The 24,280-nt window shown below is 42.5% G+C and overlaps 2 protein-coding genes across 3 annotated transcripts in view; one reads left to right on the top strand and one right to left on the bottom strand.

The window, feature by feature from the left end:
- The window catches only part of wnt3 (wingless-type MMTV integration site family, member 3), a 41,809-nt gene that overhangs the window by 15,384 nt on the left and 2,145 nt on the right, over nucleotides 1-24,280 (bottom strand). The window lies entirely within an intron of this gene.
- LOC137055939 (uncharacterized) lies at nucleotides 11,131-15,825 on the top strand. 2 transcript variants are annotated; one of them, XM_067429852.1, is made up of 2 exons: nucleotides 11,131-12,442; nucleotides 15,749-15,825. In XM_067429852.1, the coding sequence occupies exons 1-2, from the start codon at nucleotides 11,165-11,167 to the stop codon at nucleotides 15,749-15,751; spliced, it is 1,281 nt and encodes a 426-aa protein (XP_067285953.1). In that variant the 5' UTR covers nucleotides 11,131-11,164; the 3' UTR covers nucleotides 15,752-15,825. The 2 variants fall into 2 exon arrangements, with proteins under 2 accessions (XP_067285953.1, XP_067285954.1); XM_067429853.1 differs by having other exon boundaries at nucleotides 11,131-12,224; nucleotides 15,749-15,781.

Here is a 24,280-nt window from a genome sequence, read left to right as displayed (position 1 = left end):
TCCGTATGTAGGTGAAACATTACATGTCTCTCTGTTATATAATATTCCATTCTACCATTATCTGTGGGAAATTGTCAAACACATCCCCTAAAGCAGTGGTACTCAACCTTTTTTTTGTCAAAGGCCACACACAATATTTTCTCCTGTATTTCTGATCTGTTGCAACACTTTTTAAAAAATATATTTAAAGGGGTGGTAATGGGGTAAAACTTTAGCTAGCGTGTAATGTTGCTGTTTGAGCATAAACAACATCTGCAAAATTACAACATTCGAAGTTTAAAGCAAAGGGAGATATTTGCTTTTTTTAAAAATCAATTTCTAACGACTACAGCAAATGGCCGGTAGGGACTACAGACATTCCTCCAGGTTTGCTGACATCACCAGCCCCAATATTTACATAAACCCCTCCTCCGAGAATATTAAATAAGGGGGTTGAGGCCATTTTTTATTGCTGTGGAGAAGAGTTGTTGTGGAATAGTAGGCTGGAGTGTTGTTGCCGCAATGCCGTTGAAAAGCTGTTATTTTCATCCGGATAGGTCCACTTTGTTCAGCCTTCCTAGGGACCGGGGAGTTAGGGATCAATGGTTAAAATTGATTTTTAACTCTGTCCCTCAAAATTATTACCCAAATCTCGCTCTGTGCTGCACATTTTACGGAGGAAAGCTTCCACAATAGTCGCGAGTTCAATGCAGGATTCGCAAAACGGCTTGTCCTGAAAGATGGAGCAGTTCCAACTTTAAAAACAGAAGCTGTTTATGGGCCACAACATGTAAGTATGATTTATTTTTTGTGTACGTGTTTTCCTGTAATAGTCTTTATTGTTAATTGTACATTGTAGCAAGAAGTAAACAAATGACAATGCTGTTTGGCTCTGCAAACCAGTTTGTTAAATGCTCATTCATACTTAACGTTATCCGACAAACACCTAACGTTACAAACTTTTTTTTAAATCTCAACAGCTTACTTGCTTGGAATTAGTGTAAATTATTCGTATTAGCGTGCTTGTTCTTATCTACATGCTTGTTTATCTACAGGCATGCTGAACATGATCTGTGTTTGATTTGGCTACTATAGTAAAGCCAATGTTTAGTGTTCTTTTTGGGTTAATAGTTCTTGCGACAGATATTTGGCTATAATCGTTGCTAAAAATACAAAAGGTGCCATTCAGTAGCGATCACTATAGATCTGCCGTCTTTACAGACTACCGGTGCACTAGGCGGTTAGCGAATCACAACACACTGGGCCAGCAAACAATCAAGCCTTTGAAAGAATGTGTTTTACCACCCCTTTAATATATATTTAATACATTACTTATACATTTCATGTGTTTTTAAGATTTTAATTAGATAGATTTTTTAACAGAATTCATTTTTTATATGTAATTAAATTCACCCCAAAAAGAAAGTTGTCATATTTTGCTCACCCTCATGTCGTACCAAACCGTTATGACTTCTTTTTTTCTTCTCTTGGACACAACCTTATGTTTTTGACCACACAATGAAAATCAATAGGATCCAAAACAACATTTGGACCCCATTTACTTTCAATGAATGGACAAAAAACAAAAACAATTAAATATATATCTTTTGTGTCTCACGTAAGGAAGACCCTGCATTTGGAATGACATAAGTATTTGTATTTATTAATGTAAGCTCCACTGTTTTTTATCCAAGAAGCCATGGTTACAGTATGACATGTTTTATAGTATGTCAATGTCATTCATTTACTCCACCATGTATTAATCCTATCAGTTTAGATGATTGTTTTCTGATTAAGTGTTTGACAGAAACCCCAGCCCCTTACATAGCAGCTTACTGGAAGCCGAGCCTGTTTTCTGCTATGTTTGCTGAGTGAGTAAGTGGTATAATTACACATTTGCTTGCAGTGAAGCTGTCCATTAATCTCTCACCCATGTGGATGATTAGTGTGTTGGTGTGTGCGTGTCATGCTGAATTGTGGATCAGCCTTTCTCAGCCCTCTACAGTGTCTATGTATCAGGTAGACTCCTAATTAGATGTGGATGTGTTTGATTTTAGTTAATCACGAAACCACATGCTTTACAGACCCGAGCGTGCTTTCATCGCATGCTCCACGTCCTTAGTGATCTGTGGTTTTTTTGGTTGTGATGTGCACCATTGACTCTGAAGTGGATGAGAACAGGAACGAGTCAGTGTCGAGGGATCACGAACGCTTAAATACACACCAAAACCGTTTTGAGGAAAGAAGGGTGCGGCGACACAACCGAGCGGGGAAAACAAACATAGGGTTGATATGAGTTGCTAATTTGTCTGCTGGAATCTGCTACTGCAAGGAGACACAGTGAAGCTTTAGGGTCTAGCAGGTGCTTGTCTGAGCAGGTTTAGGGCCTCCTCTAGCCTTCAGGTGTTCTCGCTCACTTTCTGTGCTGCTGGGTGGGTGGTGCAAGATGAAAATAATGACGCAAGCATTAATGGGCCATTGCAAATCACAGCTACAAGGATTATGAAGTGCGGGGATTCCTCTCTACACAAAAAAAGAGAGAGTTTGTTTTGCCATTGGCTTAAGATTAAAGGGATACCCACCCAAACATTAAGTCTCTTGAAAATCTTTTTTCAGTGTTATGTGACGTGAACTAAGACTGGGGTTGTTAAGATAATAAATAAAGTCATTTTTATATTTAATTTAGACTCTTATTCACATATCAATTTAAATGTGTTGGAGGAATGAAGGAATTTTCTATATAGATTGTTTTTTCCATATTTTGAATTATGCATTGCATTGTATTGTGTTTTAGAGTTAAAGGAAATGTCCAGAAACTTAATGGATAATGTTTTCGCAGAAAAGGACCAGTATTTTTTGTTTTCTACTGTTTTTTCTTACTTTTGCAAATGTACATGTATAACACATAAGAACATACATTACTGGTTCTCACGCAACAAACAAGCATTTGTTCCACTGGTTACCATATTATATGTGCTCTATGCATACGAGTAGATCAAAGTCTATTTGTGAATGATAATATGATTACTTTAACGTTTTCAATGGAGGGACTGAAATCTAACAGATTTCACACAAAAAAACATAATAAGTAGACTGTTTGTGCCACATTTACCATATTTGAAGTCTTAAGAAGCCAGTTTTGTGTGAGGAACAAAATGAAATTTAAGTTATTATTTACTGAAAATCTTTCGCCCCAGCTTTCCTTGGCATTGTTTATGAATGAAGTAACGATATCTGTGGCCAATTGCGTAATCATAGCCACTATGTTTAAGACGTTTTTTTTTCACGTAGCTGGCTGGCATTTTTAATTGTTTTCAATGGGAGCGCCACATTTTTCACACACAAGCGCTGAACGTTCTGTGTTTTTTACTGGTTGCCGAGACTTGAAGAATGTTCAACTTTGAATAAAATGCAGCGCTCACTGTCACTCTTCACCCAGCTGTCCAATCAGTGTGGAGGAGGGGCGGGACAAATGCAACACGGACCAACCACCTCATTCTGCTTGTACAAGGTCAACAGGACAGAAGAAAACAAGCAGCCAGAGCAAATATTTTACATTGTATCAGCATTTTTATATAGAATCAATACAGAAAAAACGATCTGTGAAATGTGATACTAGTAACACTTCCGCGGATATTCCATATCATAACAAGCAAAGAGTCTCATCTGAAAAAAAATGCAGCGCTGCCAAAACGCTCTCAAGTGCCCACAGCAAGGCGTTTTCAGCTGGATAAAAACGCTTTGGTAGACATGCGGCCTTAGTCTTAAAAACTAGTCTGACCAACTAGCAGTTAAGGGGTAATCATCTACTTTTTTTATGTTACTGACTTGAAGCTGGCATGAGACGGAAGTTGCAATAGCCTTTTCTTCATATTGTGATGTATATCTGAGTGAAACTTAGCCTAGAAATCTAGACGTACCCTAGCGGCAGCAAATCTGTCCGCGAGTGTCGTCTAGCAACTCTCAATACCCTTCTGAGCTGTATTCTCCTAACTCTTGCCAGGCCAATCACATCGTGTATAGAGTCGGTGGGCGGGGCCATAATGACGACGGCCAAGTTGCGTTTGCGTGCTTCTAGTAAACACAGAAACTGGAGAACGGCGGTCTTTCGAATCAGCTTTGACCGCGACTCTGGAAGACTTGGAGTTAAAGGGGGGGTGAAACACTCAGTTCCAGTCAATCTCATGTCAATCTTGAGTACCTGTAGAGTAGTATTGCATCCTTCATATCTCCGAAAAGTCTTTCGTTTTATCATATTTATAAAAGAAATATGGGCTGTACCGAGTCTTTCCGGAAAAAACCGAGCGCCTGGAGGCGTATCGTGTGGGCGGAGCTAAAGAATGACCAGCACACCCAAAGCGGTGACGTCCTCAAGCGTGGAGAAACCCATCTATCTCAGCTAAAACAGATAATGATCCACAATCAAATCTGAGGCTGAAATAAATTGAACAGGAGAAACGGCAACATCAGGATGTCCGTCTTTGTGGTATGTACTGTATTTAGGGGCCTTTGTGTGTCTTTACGCGCAGTTTATGAGGACATGATTCGGTTTATGGACTATTGTATGTGACTAGACCTTAGAGGTAGCAAGCAAAACGGTTTTGCACGTCAGAGTCAGACTAGTGTTATACAGAACAACAATGGAGTAACCGTTAGCGCATTTGAATGACGAAGCACGCGATCGTATCGTTTACTGATGTTTACTCATGCGACGGTAGCCAACAGCAGAGACATTTGAAGTTGATTTACTCACCGGCTGCTTCCAAAGCAGGACTGAACTTTATCGCTGGGACCGCTCTGTCAAAAACACACTTCTTTGGTATGATTTGGTGAAGTCCTGTGACAGCAGTGACCGTGGAAATCCACTTTGCGACGCGACTGAAGCGATGCCTTGAAGCTTCCCGTCATTTCTGCGTTCAAATCGGTTCAAATGCAGCGCTGCCTTCCCGGAATGCTGTGCTGAAGCGTTGAAGTCGTCACCCATAGGAATAAAGTGGAGCGCGGCGCGTCATAAGTGTTCACGGACAACTGGATCTGCACCTGAGTGTTTACGGCGTGCATTTCCTCTCTCTCCCTCTAGTTACGCGCGCGCGCACCCTACCGGGAGAAGAGCCCGTACAGCCCATACAAGGACCTTCCGCTCTATTTAACGTCAAGTCGAGCCATACTCGAAAAAAACTCGCCGAAACTTGTGAGAAACCGGAAGGAGTATTTTTAACACAGAAATACTCCATCAAACGTCCAACATTAGTTTTTGAAACTTTGTCTATGTTTAGGATGGGAATCCAAGTCTTTAACAGAGTAAAAAGCTCAGTATGCATGAAACAGCATTTCACCCCCCCTTTAAGCTTTTCTCTGAGAAAAGAACAAAAAACGCCACTGAAGTCATTCTTAAAAAGGGAAGATGTGTTTGGAGTTTTGCTGACCGGATACGGCGAATGTTTCATCTATCAACAAGCTCCGCTTCACCTTCGTTGCTCTGGTTGGTGAAGCGCTATCCTATCGTGTGCAGAGGGAGTTTGAAAGACAACCGTTTATCCTGCCCCTCGGATTGAGCCCTGTCAATGGTGAGTTCCCAGACCAAACATCTTGATGTGGGTCTGGCTTGTCAGGTTAAGTGAAACTGCTTCTCGAACAAGAAAAATTAGCAGGACGGGGCTTTTTTTCCCCCCTGATCCATCAGGAACTGATTGGATCATTATGGTTTGCTATTGCTGTGATGTCATGTGAGTGACAGGCTTTCCCGCTCTAGTGCAAGTAAACATCAGAGAAGAGATGTCGTTGCAAGAGCGAGGGGAAGATACTTTGATTAATGATTAAGGACATGTGGATTTTTTTAAGTGCACTGATAAATCCTCTATCATAAATAGTGCAATATTCCAAATAATGTGTCAATTTTGATTACATGGTGACTTTAAAAAAAGCTTTCTTTTGTATTGAATCAGTCGCTCCAGTTTATAAGAATAGCTTGTGAATCATAATGATTTGATTCTTGAGAACTCACTGAGTAATGTGGTCATCGCAGTTAAGATTATTGTGTATCTTGTAAAATTAGCTATTGTGATTAATGTGCTATAAGTCTTCTAAAGACTTAAATAGAACATGCATCATAGGAGCAATTTTAATATATGATTTCATTGTGTTCTTTTGAAACTTCAGTTCCCATCTATTGTAGTTATAGGATGGAAAAGAGCAACCAGGCCATTTTTCAAAATGTTTCCTTTTCTGTTCCATAGAAAAAAGTAAGTCATGCATGTTTGAATCATTATTAGGATGAGTAAATTATGAATTTTCAGAACATAATTTGCATTTTTGGATTAACTATCCCTTTGTTTCCCTTGTTTGTTTTGCTCGCCAAACAAATAAAAGAAGCTAGACTATTGAGCATATATATATATATATATATATATATATATATATATATATATATATATATATATATATATATATATATATAAATAATATCATGGCCATGGATTAAGAATTTGTCTCTCGTTTTAGGGCCTAAAACAACGGAATTAATTATTACAACATGACCACGAATTAATAAGACAAAGGGAACAAATGATTATATCCTGCACACAATTTACTTAAAACGAGGGAATTAATTAGTAAAACGTGTATAAGTAAGTTGTGGGAACGATTTTTTCATTCATGGGCACGATATACATATTTTTTACTCCACGTCATATGCGGGGCTCCGTACTAGACAAAGCATATTTTATTGTCATTCTCCAAATGTTTTTCAGGTCTCATGCATTCACCATATTCTCCAAAATAAGTTGGAGATGAGGCACCTGTCTATGAGCACACTGCTGAGTGTTCTGTTTTTGTCCAGAGGCAGAAGAAATAAGAAACTCTTTGAACTTGTGAGTTTGTGACATCCGACCCCTGGAGCTCTTGAGGTTGATGCCTTGTTAAAGCTGTGTTTGAGTTCATTACAAGGCCACAGCTCTGGCCTGCTACCCCAGGCCCCAGACAGGTCAGGGAACATTCACCACACATTCCTGTCCAGCTTCTGCTCCTTCGGAGAGCTGCTTGGAGATACACTAAGATGTGTTTTATACGAGAGATCTTGACATTTAGGCTGCTCATTCGAATATAAAGCTTCAAAAATTAAGTTAGTACACTCATGTCTCATCACACCTTAGATGTATGTTACTTTAGTGATCACTCCCATAAAGCATCTGTGCCTGTCTGAGCAGCACGAGCTTCATCACTACTTTGAATTTGACTCAACAAGAGATTAAAGTCATGGCTTATTCAAATCCCAAACGTCGGTCAAGATCAACAGCACTTTAAAAGATCCTCTGTATTATTAGGTATGAATCTCTGCCCTTCCTCAACTCATACTTGACATTTTAAGACAGGAAGTAGGAGAGTTTTGGAAAATAACACATACCTTTTTGTGTCAAATGTATGGAAAGCATGTGTGCCTTAGGCTGGATGACCAAAGAAAGGCTCGGAGAGAGAGAAATGGGGAGGAGGAGGATTAGAGAGAGAATCACCCTGTCATAATCAATTTCTCTATTGAATGATGGAACATTTGTGTAATTTAACAAATGCCTCTAATTTGAATGTCAGTAATATAAGTCTACAGTTGATTAATTTACAATTTCCCAATGAGCAATACAAGTTGACCATACAGTATATTATCCGTTTCAGAGACGTGTGGAACATTACAGTATTTATGGAAAGTATCACTTGAATTTTCAGAATCATATTTGGAATTTTATCAAATATTCCAAGTTGTATCTATTTCAGTTTAATTATATGCTGCTTTAATTTTGGTCTGTTGCCTTATTATGACTTGAGCTCATTTTCCACTAGCTTAAAAAAATCCTTGAGAGTGAAAGAAAGAAAGAAAGAAAGAAAGAAAGAAAGAAAGAAAGAAAGAAAGAAAGAAAGAAAGAAAGAAAGAAAGAAAGAAAGAAAGAGAAAGAAAGAAAGTAAGTTGTTAGCCTGAGGATGGGGCTTTTCCTCATTCATTCTGTCAGAACAAGAACACAAGCTCCGTCAACAGTTTGGGTTTTTTCCCGCCACAATTTTGATTGGCATTTCAACTGCTCTGGGCTTTTCAGATTAAGAAAAAAGTTACCCTTGAAAATGTTCAAACCTGTTTTCTTTCTCTTTTCTGCTCTGTCCTTAATGACACCCCATGTATCTTTGCTAGCAAGCGGCGTTGCACCAGAACACAACGCACTGCTGCAAATGTGTCATTGTCATTGATTAATGCGTTGTGGGGTGTCTGTTTCTGTGAATTTTTCACGGGATGTGCCGCCCCATTGCCTAATATAACGATTGAATAACAGATATTATTTTATGTTGTTTATTTCAGGGAATTGAACTTTGTGAGCAGAATCAACTGCAAGCTGCAAATGCTAGCTACATAGCTAACTTTAGAAGCACCCTGAGAGGACAGTAGTTACAAGCATGTGAAAGTAATACAAATAAAAACCATGATATATAACTGTGGACACATAAGTCACAACAGCTTCCAGACAGTAGAGCTATAGGCCAACAGTCTCATTCAATGCTGAATAAAGTCTTTTTTTTTTTTTGGACCAAAATGTATTGTCGAAGCTTCAAAAGAGTCTAACTAACCAACTGATGTCACATATTGTGATGAATACATATACATATATATGATGAAAACATCATCAAAGTAGTCCATATGTGAATAGAAAGTTTATTGTCATTACAAGTGTACTTGTACATTTGTAAGGCCAATAAAGTTTCGATTCACATATGGACTACTTTGATGATGTTTTCATTACCTTCTGGGCGTGGACAGAAAGTGGGCATACACTTACATTCAAAGGACAGAAAGCCCTCGGACTAAATCTAAAATATCTTAAACTGTGTTCCGAGGATGAACAGAGGTCTTATGGGTGTGGAACGACATTGGGGTGAGTCATTAATGAAAGAGATTTCATTTTGGGGTGAACTAACCCTTTAAGCCCCGCCCACCGACTCTATACACGATGCGATTGGCCTGACCAGAGTTTGGTTTTTACAGCTCAGAAGTGTATTGAAAGTTACTAGACGATACTCGTGGCAGTTTAGATTTGCTGCCGCTAGGGTGCGTCTAGATTTTTAGGCTAGCACTCAGTTTCTGATGTATCCATTAGCTGCTTTAAGTTCTACAGTGCGTCTTATCAGTTCCAGTTCTTGCTGTGAGATGTTACTCCACTCTTCCACCAAGGTACTCAAACACATCTGGGGGGACATAGTTTAGACGTGGTTTGGCACTGCAAGGACGATCAGCTGTTCTCAATGTAGCACTGTCTTAAGTTCTGTCTTAAGTATAATCTTACATTATGGACATTGTACTTTATTGCTCTGGCCACATCTGCAGTCCTCATGCCTCCAGGTGTTTTTCAGGGTGTTTGGCATGTTTGGTTAATGTTTGGTGCGATTAATCTGTTAGTTCGGTTAATTTAAGCATGTATGAACGCTGCTGTCCGAACCCGGTGCGCACCCAACAATGCGTACCAAACAAGAGTCAGCTGAAAAGATGGGTCTAAGTCCGCTTCCAGATGAACTCTGGTGCGGTTTGAATGATATATGAATGCAACACGGATCAGAGACATGTAAACAAACTGAAAACAAGAAGGTGAGGCCCTAAAAAGGAGAGAATGCTCACGGAAAAGTTCTTTCTCTCTCATCATAGTCGTGATGTATAGGCATCAGAACTGTGTCTCTATGCAGCAGAGCTGTTTTGACTAATATCCCTATACCTTTAGGTACGGTATCTTCTGGTTCAGTGATTATAAATACCAATCTGAGTTTTTTTTTTTTTGTTCCGAACCAAGCAAACCAAACTACAAGTATTAACACACCCTCAGAGTCAGTAGAAAGGTCTCAGTTATTGGAACTGACTTTAATTGTCCTAATTACTGTTCCATAGGTGCATGTGCATTAAAGATAGGGTAGGCAATTGGTTTTATTAACACTTTTTGTTATACTGGTTGAAATCTTTTCACATCCTTATAGCAATCAATAATAAAAGTGGTTTTAATAATAAAACATGTACTGTATATCTTCTGTGGAAGTCTCAGGAACAAAAAAATGTCAGAATGCAATGATAGGATGTCCTAACTTGCCTCTCAACATAAGTATTTCCATACATTTGCACACCCCGCTTGCACAGACATCACAAGTCATCAGCGCGCTCAATAACACCGCATCGACACCGGATACGACTGCTAGAAGCTGTCTACACAGGACATGACAAAGTGACCATTGCAAATCCATTTGTCTTCTCTATGAGAAGTATCGCGAGTGCTTCGGGTACTTCATAAATGGAATCAGTTTACTGTCAGGGATTTGCTCCGCCTCATTCAGAGTAGACAACATCACAGATTCTAATGGGTTATATTGTCTCTTGTCGCATTGCATTGCATTGAGCCGCTCGCATTCGGTGTAGGCGCTTTGCCAGGCTACACAGGGTTCTAGACAGACAGTCACAGAGCACCACAAAAACCTTTGAGAGCACCTTTTACAGATCCTCCTGAACCACAACAATGAGCTTATGCTGTGCTGAAGCGAGATGATAACCCGTGACTTTCTACATAGAGCTGTTCATATGTCCTCCGACTCAGGCCTTTATATGTCAACACTATCAAGGCCGAAATGAATCTTCAGCAGTCAGTGACTCTGGGATCTTAGAGTGAAATCGTATGCTTTCAAAACTAGCTTGCTATAACTAACCTCTCCGAAATTACCTACCCTAACTTTGTTTATGGTTCATTGAACGAGCATGAAAAACATTGTTTAAATCTTTTCCAATGAAGAAAGCTATTCGGATTTTACACAATTAATATGATATTGACAAGTGAGATGTTACAGGGGATAGGGCTTCCCAGCAAAAACACTGTTCCGGACAAAAACTCTGAGTTAGATGAAACTAACTCGAAAATTGTTTGTATAGTATTGTGGCAAGGGGGGCGTGGTTCAGCGAGGTCTGCAGCGGGAGAGAGGGCCGCGGGACGAGCGGTAAGTGAGTGGGTTGGACGCAGATTAATAACACCTGTCTCTTGTTCCAGTAATGAGCGCGGAGACGGGATAAAACACCAGCGGAACCGGAGACCAGGGAGAGAGAGAGTCGGACTGTTGATGCGACCCACTGAGTTATCTGGAACCCGGAAGTGCGTGACCCGGAAGTGAAACTGAGACTGAGCATATGAGAAACAGACACACGCTGAAGTGTGCACGTTGTGATTTGAGTTTGAAAATAAAGAGCATCAACAGTCCTGCCGACCCCCGTGTCCTCTTCCTTCCTCCTATACGAACATTGTTACACTGGTGCCGAAACCCGGGAAGGAAGCAGGACAGCGCCGCCGCCATGACAACGCCCTCCGCCTCGCCATTTGCGGATATCATCAACTCCCTCGCGGTCCTCCACCAGGAACACCATCAGGCATTGCTGGACCTTCGGACCGAACAGGAGCGCCGCTTCGAGGCGATCGTCCAAGGCCAGCAAGAGGACCGCGAGCGGTTCCGGAGCTGGATGGACCGGGAGGTTCGCGCCGAGGCCGCTGGGCGGGCCAGCGCACCGGTTCACGTGCCCCTCCAGAAGATGGGGCCGGACGACGACCCGGAGGCCTTCGTGGATCTATTCCAGAAGGCCGTGGAGGCCTGCGGGTGGCCCCGGGCACAGTGGCCGGTGCGCCTCATCCCCCTTCTATCCGGCGAAGCCCAGGCGGCCGCGCAACAACTACCGGTCGCGAACCTCCTGGACTACGACGACCTGAAGAGGGCCATACTTCAGCGGGTCGGCCGGACCCCAGAACAACACCGACAGCGTTTCCGCTCCCTGGAGTGGGGTGAGTCCGGTCGACCCTTCGCATTGGCCCAACAGCTCCGGGACGAGTGCCGCAGATGGCTTCTGGCCGGCGGCAGCGACGTGGACCATGTTGTCGATCTGGTGGTGCTGGAGCAGTTTATCACTCGGCTCCCCAGGAAGACCGCCGAGTGGGTCCAGTGCCACCGGCCCACGTCGCTGGAGACGGCCATCAACTTGGCGGAGGACCACCTGGTGGCGTGCCCGGGGGTCGGCGAACCCCCATTAACTTCTCCCTCTCTCTCTCCCCCCTCTCTCTCTCTCTCTCGACCTGTCCCTCTCCCCAGGTCCCGCCCTCCAGGCCCTCCTCGCGTCCCCCCCAGAGGCCGGGGTGGGATGGGCCTTGGACCGTCTGGGAGTTCGCGGGTCCCGCCCAGGGGGGCGGGGCCGCTGGGGGCTGGTAGTGACAATGGCTCTGGTTCCGCCCCCTTTCCGCGCTCATCCTCCAACCCACTCCCCGCCGCCGGGGCGGCGGGTAGGCCTGGGCTGGCCTGCTGGGGGTGCGGCGATCCGGATCATTTTGTGGACCGATGTCCGATGATGGACATCGGAACAATGATCCGGATCCCGGACGTCCAGCGGACCACCCCCGATCAGGCAGGAGAGTACCAAATTCCTGTGAGTATCAAGGGGGGTACATATCAGGCCTTGGTGGATTCAGGATGTAACCAAACCTCGATCCATCAAAGCCTGATGCAGCCTGGGGCATTGGATACAAGCCGCGTGGTTAAGGTGCGGTGTGTGCACGGGGATGTGGTGGAATACCCGGTTGTCCCGGTCACGATACAATTTCGGGGGAAAAAGCATAGTGTAGAGGTGGCGGTTAGTCCACACCTCCGGCATCCGCTAATTCTGGGGACAAATTGGCCCGCCTTTTCGGCGTTATTGGGGTCGTTATGCGCGGATGCCGCTTGGGAGAAGAAGGCGAGGAGGGGGGCGGCGCGAGTGCAGCTTGGGGAGACTGAGACGGGACCCTTGAGGACGGCTGCAGCGGAACCGAGCGGGATCGAGAGACTGATTCTCTCGGACCGCGATGACTTTCCGCTGGAGCAGTCACAAGATGAGACCCTCAAAAATGCCTTCCAACAGGTCCGATCGATTGACGGTCAGTCTCTCCAACCTGCCTTGCCTGTCTCGTATCCATATTTTGCCATAATTAAGGATCGGTTGTATCGAGTGACCCAAGACACTCAGACAAAGCTAGATACAACCCAGCTGTTAGTCCCAAAGAGCCGCCGGGAAATGCTTTTCCAGGCGGCTCATTCTAACCCAATGGCGGGCCACCTGGGACAGGCGGCTACGCTGAATCGTTTAATGACCCGATTTTTTTGGCCAGGCATTCATGACAATGTGCGCAGGTGGTGCGCGTCTTGTCCGGAATGTCAGTTGGTGAATCCACTGGCCGCCCCAAAAGCGCCATTGCGCCCCCTTCCATTAATGCAGGTCCCCTTCGAGAGAATTGCGATGGACCTCATCGGGCCATTAGAGCGATCCGCACGCGGACATCGTTTTGCGCTAGTTATCGTGGACTACGCAACACGATATCCGGAAGCAGTGGCTCTCCGCAACATCTCGGCGAAGAGTGTTGCGGACGCACTGTTTCGTTTAATCTCCCGGGTGGGGATTCCGAAAGAAATCCTCACTGATCAAGGCACGGCGTTTATGTCACGCACGTTAAGCGAATTGTACGGATTACTGGGCATTAAATCCATTCGAACCAGCGTCTATCACCCACAAACAGACGGCTTGGTCGAACGATTTAATCGCACTCTTAAATCCATGATCCGTAAATTCGTACAGGAAGACGCCAAAAATTGGGATCGGTGGTTAGAACCCCTCTTATTTGCTGTGCGCGAGGTCCCGCAAGCCTCCACGGGGTTTTCCCCCTTCGAGCTTCTCTACGGTCGACAGCCACGGGGGGTGCTGGACGTCCTACGAGAAACTTGGGAGGAGGGGCCTTCGTTGGCCAAAAACGAAATTCAGTACGTCATGGACTTGCGAACAAAACTCCACACATTGGGGCGGCTATCTAGGGAGAATTTGTTGCAAGCCCAGGACCGCCAGAGCCGGTCATATAACAGGGGTACTAAACTACGCAAATTCACACCGGGAGAGAAAGTGCTCGTCCTACTCCCAACGTCGAGCTCAAAATTAATGTCAAAGTGGCAGGGGCCGTTTGAGGTCGCACGGCAGATAGGAGAGCTCGATTATGAAGTGATACGATCCGATAGGAACGGGGCACGTCAAATATACCACCTCAATCTGCTAAAAAAATGGAATGAGGTGGAATCGGTGTTGTTGGCAACGGTGATCGGGGGAGAGGATGATCTCGGGCCAGAGGCGAGCATTAAGGCGCAATCAGTCGCGTTGGCCCCTGGGGGAGATCACCTCTCACCGTTACAACTCGCTGATTTATCGAAATTGCAGGCGGAGTTCGCTGACGTGTTCTCGCCCCTACCGGGACGTACCGACTTGATTCAGCACCATATCGAGACCGAGCCGGGCGTGGTAGTTCGCAGCCGGCCGTATCGCTTGCCTGAACACAAGAAAAAAGTAGTTCAGGACGAATTAGGCGCAATGCTCGACATGGGAGTAATCGAGGAGTCCAACAGTGACTGGGCGAGCCCGATAGTTTTGGTCCCCAAAACAGACGGCTCGGTCAGGTTCTGTGTGGACTACCGCAAGGTGAACGCTGTGTCGAAATTCGACGCGTATCCAATGCCGCGGGTTGATGAGTTGCTTGATCGGTTAGGCACGGCTCGATTTTATTCGACACTGGACTTAACAAAGGGCTATTGGCAGATCCCCTTGTCTCCATTGTCCAAAGAAAAAACAGCTTTCACCACGCCGTTTGGATTACACCAATTTGTCACGCTTCCTTTCGGCTTGTTCGGGGCGCCCGCAACCTTCCAGCGACTCATGGATAGGATTTTGCGTCCCCATGCTGCATATGCTGCTGCGTACCTGGATGACATAGTGATTTATAGTCACGATTGGCAGCGGCATATGCAGCATGTGAGGGCGGTCCTGAGGTCGCTGAGGAGAGCGGGGCTCACGGCCAATCCGAAGAAGTGTGCGATTGGGCGGGTGGAAGTAAGGTATCTGGGCTTCCACTTGGGTCATGGGCAGGTGCGTCCCCAAATTGATAAGACTGCCGCAATTGCAACCTGTCCGAGACCCAAGACCAAAAAGGAGGTAAGACAGTTCTTGGGGCTGGCGGGATATTATAGACGGTTTATACCAAATTATTCGGACCTCACCAGCCCTTTGACTGATCTTACTAGAAAGGGGCTACCAGATACGGTCCAGTGGACGGAGCAGTGTCAACAGGCTTTTACCCAAGTAAAGGCTGCTCTATGTGGCGGGCCGCTTTTACACTCCCCTGACTTTTCTCTCCCTTTCTTGTTGCAGACTGACGCGTCGGACAGGGGGCTGGGCGCAGTCCTGGCCCAGGAGGTGGAGGGGGGAGAGCGGCCGGTGCTGTACATTAGCCGTAAGCTCTCCAAGAGGGAAGCTAAGTACAGCACCATAGAAAAGGAGTGTTTGGCCATCAGATGGGCCGTTCTCACTCTCCGCTATTACCTCCTGGGGCGGGAGTTCACTCTCTGTTCGGACCACGCTCCTCTCCAATGGCTCCACCGCATGAAGGATACCAACGCGCGGATCACCCGTTGGTATCTGGCTCTTCAGCCGTTTAAGTTCAAGGTGGTCCACAGGCCGGGTGCTCAGATGGCTGTGGCCGATTTCCTCTCCAGAAATGGGGGGGGCTGCAGGCCGGACGGCTCCCCGGCCTGAGTCGGGCGGTGGGGGTATGTGGCAAGGGGGGCGTGGTTCAGCGAGGTCTGCAGCGGGAGAGAGGGCCGCGGGACGAGCGGTAAGTGAGTGGGTTGGACGCAGATTAATAACACCTGTCTCTTGTTCCAGTAATGAGCGCGGAGACGGGATAAAACACCAGCGGAACCGGAGACCAGGGAGAGAGAGAGTCGGACTGTTGATGCGACCCACTGAGTTATCCAGAACCCGGAAGTGCGTGACCCGGAAGTGAAACTGAGACTGAGCATATGAGAAACAGACACACGCTGAAGTGTGCACGTTGTGATTTAAGTTTGAAAATAAAGAGCATCAACAGTCCTGCCGACCCCCGTGTCCTCTTCCTTCCTCCTATACGAACATTGTTACAAGTATGTATTGTATGTACTGCATGTGTACATGGTAAACTATTTTACTATCAGTGTTGGGTGTAACACATTACAAATACAAGTTATGTAATAAGATAACTTTTTTTCAACTGGTCCCACTTTATATTTGGTGGCCTTAACTACTACGTACTTACATTCAAAATTAGGTACAATGTACTTATTGTGTTCATATTGGCGGCAGTGGCTCAGTGGTTCATGTAGGTTGTCTACAAACCAGAAGGTTGGTGGTTCAATCCCCGGTTCCACCTGACCAAGTGTCGAAGTGTCCATGAGCAAGACACCTAACCCCAGCTGCTCCCGACGAGCTGGATGGCGCCTTACATGGCTGACATCGCTGTCGGTGTATGAATGGGTGAATGTGAGGCAAAAATGTAAAGCGCTTTGGATAAAAGCGCTATATAAATGCAGTCCAGTCCATATTGTATTGCAAATAACTTTTGCTGATATTGAGGTGGGATACAGATAAACTTATGGGCAGGTGTCGGTTAGTTTAAGGGTAAAGTTAGGGACAGGTGTTGTGGTATAGGTAAGTTTAAGGGTAGGGTTAGGTGTAAGAGAAGTGTCAACAGTGTAATTATATACACTCACCTAAAGGATTATTAGGAATACTGTGTTTGACCCCTTTTGCCTTCAGAACTGCCTTAATTCTACGTGGCATTGATTCGACAAGGTGCTGAAAGCATTCTTTAGAAATGTTGGCCCATATTGATAGGATAGCATCTTGCAATTGATGGAGATTTGTGGGATGCACATCCAGGGCACGAAGCTCCCGTTCCACCACATCCCAAAGATGCTCTATTGGGTTGAGATCTGGTGACTGTGGGGGCCATTTTAGTACAGTGAACTCATTGTCATGTTCAAGAAACCAATTTGAAATGATTCAAGCTTTGTGACATGGTGCATTATCCTGCTGGAAGTAGCCATCAGAGGATGGGCACGTGGTGGTCATAAAGGGATGGACATGGTCAGAAACAATGCTCAGGTAGGCCGTGGCATTTAAATGATGCCCAATTGGCACTAAGGGGCCTAAAGTGTGCCAAGAAAACATCCCCCACACCATTACACCACCACCACCAGCCTGCACAGTGGTAACAAGGCATGATGGATCCATGTTCTCATTCTGTTTATGCTAAATGCTGACTGTACCATCTGAATGTCTCAACAGAAATTGAGATTCATCAGACCAGGCAATATTTTTCCAGTCTTCAACTGTCCAATTTTGGTGAGCTTGTGCAAATTGTAGCCTCTTTTTCCTATTTGTAGTGGAGATGGGTGGTACCCGGTGGGGTCTTCAGATGTTGTTGCCCATCCGCCTCAAGGTTGTGAGTGTTGTGGCTTCACAAATGCTTCGCTGCATACCTCGGTTGTAACGAGTGGTTATTTCAGTCAAAGTTGCTCTTCTATCAGCTTGAATCAGTTGGCCCATTCTCCTCTGACCTCTAGCATCAACGAGGCATTTTTGCCCACAGGACTGCCACATACTGGATATTTTTCCCTTTTCACTCCATTCTCTGTAAATCCTAGAAATGGTTGTGCGTGAAAATCCCAGTAACTGAGCAGATTGGGAAATACTCAGACCGGCCCGTCTGGCACCAACAAACATACCACGATCAAAATTGCTTAAATCACCTTTCTTTCCCATTCTGACATTCAGTTTGGAGTTCAGGAGATTGTCTTGACCAGGACCACACCCATAAATGCATTGAAGCAACTGCCATGTGATTGGTTGATTAGATATTTGCATTAATGAGAAATTGAACAGGTGTTCCTAATAATCCTTAAGGTGAGTGTAAATGTAACTACAGAAATTAATTACATGCAGGTATTTTTTTTAATGTAAGTACAATGTAAAAACATGTATGTACATAATAAATGCATTGTATCAATTTTTTTATTTTTAAATATTAGTAGTAGTAGTTTAGGCCACCTAGTACCTAGTACACAGTACAAAAAAAAGAGAGCCCACTTAACATTGAGAAATAATGTTGTTTTTTTTCTTTTTTTCTTTTCTTTCAGAGCTGTATACTTTATATATTGAATCTCACTTTTTTAGCCAATGTCTTTTCTGCTGCCCTCAATTATCCAATTCAGCCATACTAATAAGCAAAAATGACTTAATTTTAATATACATTACATTGGTTACACTTTTTTGTTTTTATTGCTCAAGTAAGTGTTGAATGTTTTTATCCTGTGTCCTTTTCTTCTGCGATGCAGAATGGCAGCACAGTTGAAAGATTTGTTTGAGCTGTACAGACGTCTATTTGCATTTCCTTCAGCGTGAGGCTTATTCATTTCACTTTTGGTGTGAAAGGGCCTTTACATTTGCCAAAAATAGAACTTTTGTTCTTCTGTTATTATAAAAACAAAAAGCAAACCCAGCCCAGGTGAGAAAAAGTAACACAACTCTTTTCATAGAAAGTAACTGTAATTAGTAACTCTTTTTTAGGGAGTAATGCAATGTTACAAACCCAATTCCAAAAAAGTTGGGACACTGTACAATTTGTGAATAAAAACAAAACGTTTCAATTTTCAATATTTTATTCAGAATACAGCATAGATGACATATCCAACGTTTAAACTGAGAAAATGTACCATTTTAAGGGAAAAATAAGTTGATTTTAAATTTCATGGCATCAACACATCTTAAGAAAGTTGGGACATGGCCATGTTTACCACTGTGTGGCATCCCTCCTTCTTTTTATAACAGTCTGCAAACCTCTGGGGACTGAGGAGACAAGTTGCTCAAGTTTAGGAATAGGAAATTTGTCCCATTTTGTCTAATACAGGCTTCTAGTTGCTCAACTATCTTAGGTCTTCTTTGTCGCATCTTCCTCTTTATGATGCCCCAAATGTTTTCTGTGGGTGAAAGATCTGGACTGCAGGCTGGCCATTTCAATATCGGGTCCTTCTTCTACGCAGCCATTATGTTGTAATTGATGCAGTATGTGGTCTGGCATTGTCATGTTGGAAAGTGCACGTTTTTCCCTGAAAGAGACGACGTCTGGATGTGAGCATTTGTTATTCAAGAACTTGCATATACCTTTCAGCATTGATGGTGCCTTTCCAGATGTGTAAGCTGCCCATTGCACACACACTCATGCAACCCCATACCATCAGAGATGCAGGCTTCTGAACGAGTGCTTCTAAAAACTTGGGTTGTCCTTGTAAATGTGTTAGTCCGGATGACATGGCATCCCAGTTTTCCAAAAAGAACTTCAAATTTTGATTCATCTGACCACAGAACAGTTTTCCACTTTGCCACAGTCCATTTTAAATTAGCCCTGGCTCAGAGAAAATGCCTGCGCTTCTGGATCATGTTTAGATATGGCTTCTTTTTTGACCTATAGAGTTTTAGCCAGCAACAGCGAATAGCACGATGGATTGTGTTCACCGACAATGTTTTCTGGAAGTATTCCTGAGCCCATGTTGTGATTTCCATTACAGTAGCATTCCTGTATGTGATGCAGTGCTGTCTAAGGGCCTGAAGATCACAGGCATCCAGCATGGTTTTCCAGCCTTGACTTACTCACAGAGATTGTTCCAGATTCTCCGAATCTTTCGATGATATTATGCACTGTAGATGATGATAACTTAGAAGTATTTGCAATTTTTCTCTAAGAAACTCCTTTCTGATATTACTCCACTATTTTTCGGCACAGCATTGGGGGAATTGGTGATCCTCTGCCCATCTTGCCTTCTGAAAGGCACTGCCAATCTGAGAGGCTTTCTTTATACCCAATCATATTGCCTTGACCTAATAAGTTGCAAATTCATCCTCCAGCTGTTCCTTACATTTAACCTTTCTGGCCTCTTATTGCTACCTGTCCCAACTTTTTTTGAATGTGTAGCTCTCATAATATCCAAAATCGGCCAATATTTGGCATGACATTTCAAAATGTTTCACTTTCAACAACTATATTCGATTGTGAATAAAATATAAGTTTATGAGATTTGTAAATTATTGCATTCCTTTTTTATTCACAATTTATACAGTGTCACAACTTTTTTGGAATCGGGTTTGTATAACACATTACTTTCCAACAAGTAACTTTCCCCAACACTGTTAGTTTAGCCTGGGTTATTTAGGACTTGATTGCTGAACATTTTCCATTTTCACTTTTCTGCCAAAGAACCGTTTTAAGTTAAATAGTTTAGGATGCTTGCTTGCATTATTATTTTTGCGTTTAATAAAATACATCCTACTGTAAATGACCCTGAAATCCATCTTAAGCTCCTGTTATGAAGCATGGTTAATTTCTAGCTTGTCCAAGCTGATCATTAGCTATATTTCCATCCACCTATTTAAAAAAAAAAATGCTGCATGGAAACAGCAAGATTCGCATACATTCTAAATATGCGGATAAAAAATGTATGCACTCGTTTGAGTGTGATAAATGTTCTATCCGATATGAAAACATGCGCATGGACTACGATGGAAATACATTTACCGAATTCCTTTTTTTAATGCGCATGAAAAAAAAATCTTGACTTTTGCGAAGTAACTAATCAAACTGTACTAATTGATGCATAACTGTACTAACCAGTGGAAAAATCGTAATGCTGTTTTGGTCATTCAGAAGTCTGTTGTCAAAGATGCTCGGTTTATTTCCTTATTAGAACTGTCTTACAAACAGCAGCATCTGCCTCTGAAAGCAAGACTACAAGTTTATTAAGAAACAATTTATTATACGAAAATGATTATTTATATGGTGGCTTTTCCTGTGTTTCTTCGTGATTTTAGCGGTAGTTTATCAGAAAGTGACGATTATGTTCTCACTGGATGGAAACATTGCTTTATTCGCAAATGTTTTATGATTTTGTTACATTCGCAACTTTGGATGGACACATAGCTTGTGGCTACTCAACCAGGTACCATGTTTCAAAAACCAGCTTGACTTCCTGAAGCTGGTTACACACACTTGTAGCTTGTTTGTTGTTAATGACTGGACTGAACCAGTTACCACATAGCTAAACACAACTACCAGATGATATGTTTATACTACTATTGGTGCAGTTTTCGAAGTGAAGGACAGTGTGATAACTTCTGTTGTCATTAACTCTGCCCTGGCCTGAACCTTAGTTCTGAGACTGCTGGCCTTGTGCTGCGGAAACTACTGTGACGCATGGCTTCGGGGCTCTGTCTCCGGGAGCTGCCGCCTGTCACTGTTCAACTAGCAGAGCTGTCAGTGAGCTAGAAAGCGCTAACAACTTTGACTCCACCAGCACTCCTACGTAAGTGAGCTGACACTTTTGATTAAAGTTGTAATGTATTGCACAACTCCCTAAAGCCCTTCTGAGTGAACTGAGATGGACGAAGAAGTTTGGTTTTCACCAGAGCCAGGATGGTTTTTCCAATTCCATTCAGAAGCCTGACCAAACATTAGCCAAATGTCAGAATTGGTAATTAATATTTTTAACCATATTTTCTTCTAAAAATACACAGCATAATGACAGTGTTGCAATTGCACTTAGTGAACGAATCATTCTTCAATTGGATCTTTTCAATGAATCCTTGGATCTAACTCACAAGGCTGACCTGAATGAATCTTCCATCTTTCTGTTCCATGGAAGAAAGTCATTTGGAATCAAATAAGGGTGAGTAAATGATGACAGAATTTTCATTTTTTTTTGGGTGAGCTATTCCTTTAAAGAAACCTCTCACCACTTTTTTTCTCTCTCTCATGCAGACACACACCATCTTTATCTGTCTCGTCCACTGTCTTAAAGTTTGTGTGTGTGTGAGATTGGATGACTCCAGAGATAACCTCAGGTGGTCTGAATGATCTAGAGAACACAGCTGTAGTCCATACCCATTCATCATCGAACCCTGAATGAGAGTAACTGTGCGGTCCTCTTCTTAATCCAGATAATAAGGTTAATAAGGCAGCTCTGTGCATGGCTGTCAGTCATATTAAACCTCTCCCTGTGCCCAAACAAGCAAAAAGCAAATTGTCGAAACTGCAACATGACAAAATATCAGGTGATCAAAAGTTAACTGCATAGTGTTTAATATACAGTATGTGGGGCAGAATTTTGGACCAATGAGATTCCACAATAGGCGGGGCCAAAGTGTATGGGACAAAAATTGTGATTTAAATGGAATTATTAGACGTTTCTATTATTTTGTGTTATTTTTAAGCATTTGAGGGTTATTACTGTGTAATAATAATTAACTACATGTACTAACTATAGGGTTAGTTTTAGTATTGGAGTTTGGTTTAGGGTTAGTCGCATGTAATTATGCATAATTTAGTTATTACTACTGTTGTAACATGTTAAAAGGACACTGTAAAATAAAGTGTTACCAAATATGTTTTGTAAATATTTTCTAACAGTTATTAGAGTACAAAACAATTATTAGAGTAAAAAAAGAATATATATATATATTTGTCTTTCTACCTCAAAATTTCACATTTAATTCAATGTTAAATTATATTATTTGTGAACATTGTTTTAAAATTAATCTACACCAAAATATTTTCAATGTACCTAAAAAAATAAACATACACAAAAGGTTTAGTTGTCTATATATAACCCTATGGTTCTTGATTCAGTTTTAACACTTGTCATAAAGTGTACTTAATACTTGAGTATTAATACTTATCATACTTAATGTCTTAAATGATTGCATAATACTTTCATGTTTAAAAGGTTATTTTGTTTGTTCCCCCTAGTAATAAAGTATATAAGCTGTTTAATTCATAAAATTTTATCAAAATAAAAAACTAAAACAAAATTAATTCCAAAATATGATCCCATGTAATGATCCCTATATACGAAGCACCAGACAGAAGCCTTTTAGATTCCACATAGAACCTTTTCTTCAAAGAGTGTATGAGATTACTTTGCCTCAAAACTATTGCTATTGGATTTGCTACTGATATTGAACTAATACAATTGAAAAGTAATTCTCTTCTGACCGGGCTATCTGTTTCACCCTCCTTTTCCTAAGTGGCCCCCATTATCCCCGAACATCCTTGATCTTTTCACACTGAATTGCAGCTGGTGGATTTTCCTGCGGTATCATTAAAGCAGTGACACCGGCTGACATGCAGGGGGGTTTGGTATGAAGGGTGTATAATGACATTCCTCTCTCGCAGTGATGAGTCAAGTCCCATTGAAGCCAGCAGGAGACCAGAGCAGGTCAGAATGCTCACTGGCATTCTCCTTCATGCCTATTCTCTCAAAAAAAGACTTTCCTCAATTTTAATTAATTCAGAATTAGAGTTTTATGGTAAGTGTTTGTGTATGTTTCCGTCTGAAAGGGCTCTTTCTTTTTGGGAACTAAGAATGAAAGCCTATATGTCCTTTAATCCGCATAGGATTTGTTGCAAAAATAAAAAAAAGAGCAGCTTGAATCCGTATTATATGTGTATTAAAAAGTTTTGCTCTGCTATTTGGCAACTTTATTCAATCTTTAATTGTGCGCAGAATGGAACGATCCAAATCAAATAATATGATTTCTCAGCAAATATAATAAACTTTACACATCTCTAATATGAAATACTTTACATGTTTTTTTGCGCCATTCACTTCCACTGTTTTGACAGGTACTTCAGATAATAAGAGCTACTGAAAAGTGATTCCAGGTCAAGCCGTGACTTGATCATCCGAGGTCAGGCCTCTTCTGAGCTGTTGTGTTGTAACCGAGCTGAAGTTCTGATAGATAACAGATGAGCGGCGGTGCAAACAGCCAGCTGGGATCTGAACGGATGGTGGCTTCGCGGTGCTGTTGTGGGAAGAAGCCACAACCACCTTGTTCCTTTCTGTCTGGTATTTGGAGTGACTGCTGATTGTGTCTCAGCTTGCTCATCATCTGTAATGCATGTGGAATTGTACAAAGCTAGACAGGCTGATCGCTTTCAATAGCTCTCCTCGCTTAAGACCGAGCTTAATTAGTTCATCTTGAGAGGATAAAGTCAGATATTAGCGCCCTGGTAAGCTGCTGAAACAGATTAGGGAAGAAATTGGCCTGATTATTGCAACACTGTTCATCATAGATTTAAAGTCCATTCAGATGTGAAGGGATTAAAAGGAGAGGATCTACCGGGATGGAATAAATTTTCACTATAAGAGACAAATACGTTTGACTAACAACTGATTGTTTATTTTTCTCTTCTTTAAAATATTAAAATATATTACATTTTAAATCAGCTTAATTTACATTATTATACTAATAATTATTTTGTTACATACATATATATATATATTTTTTATTTTTTATAAAATGACAAATGCATGACTGCATCAAATAAAA

Source organism: Pseudorasbora parva, chromosome 21 (genome assembly GCF_024679245.1).
Source record: "Pseudorasbora parva isolate DD20220531a chromosome 21, ASM2467924v1, whole genome shotgun sequence".
NCBI lineage: Eukaryota > Metazoa > Chordata > Actinopteri > Cypriniformes > Gobionidae > Pseudorasbora > Pseudorasbora parva.
This window is presented reverse-complemented; position numbering and strand designations above follow the sequence as displayed.

What these genes read in the sequence shown, in the direction of transcription:
- LOC137055939 (XM_067429852.1), top strand. Translation starts at nt 11,165, where the DNA reads ATGAGAAACAGACACACGCTGAAGTGTGCACGTTGTGATTTGAGTTTG.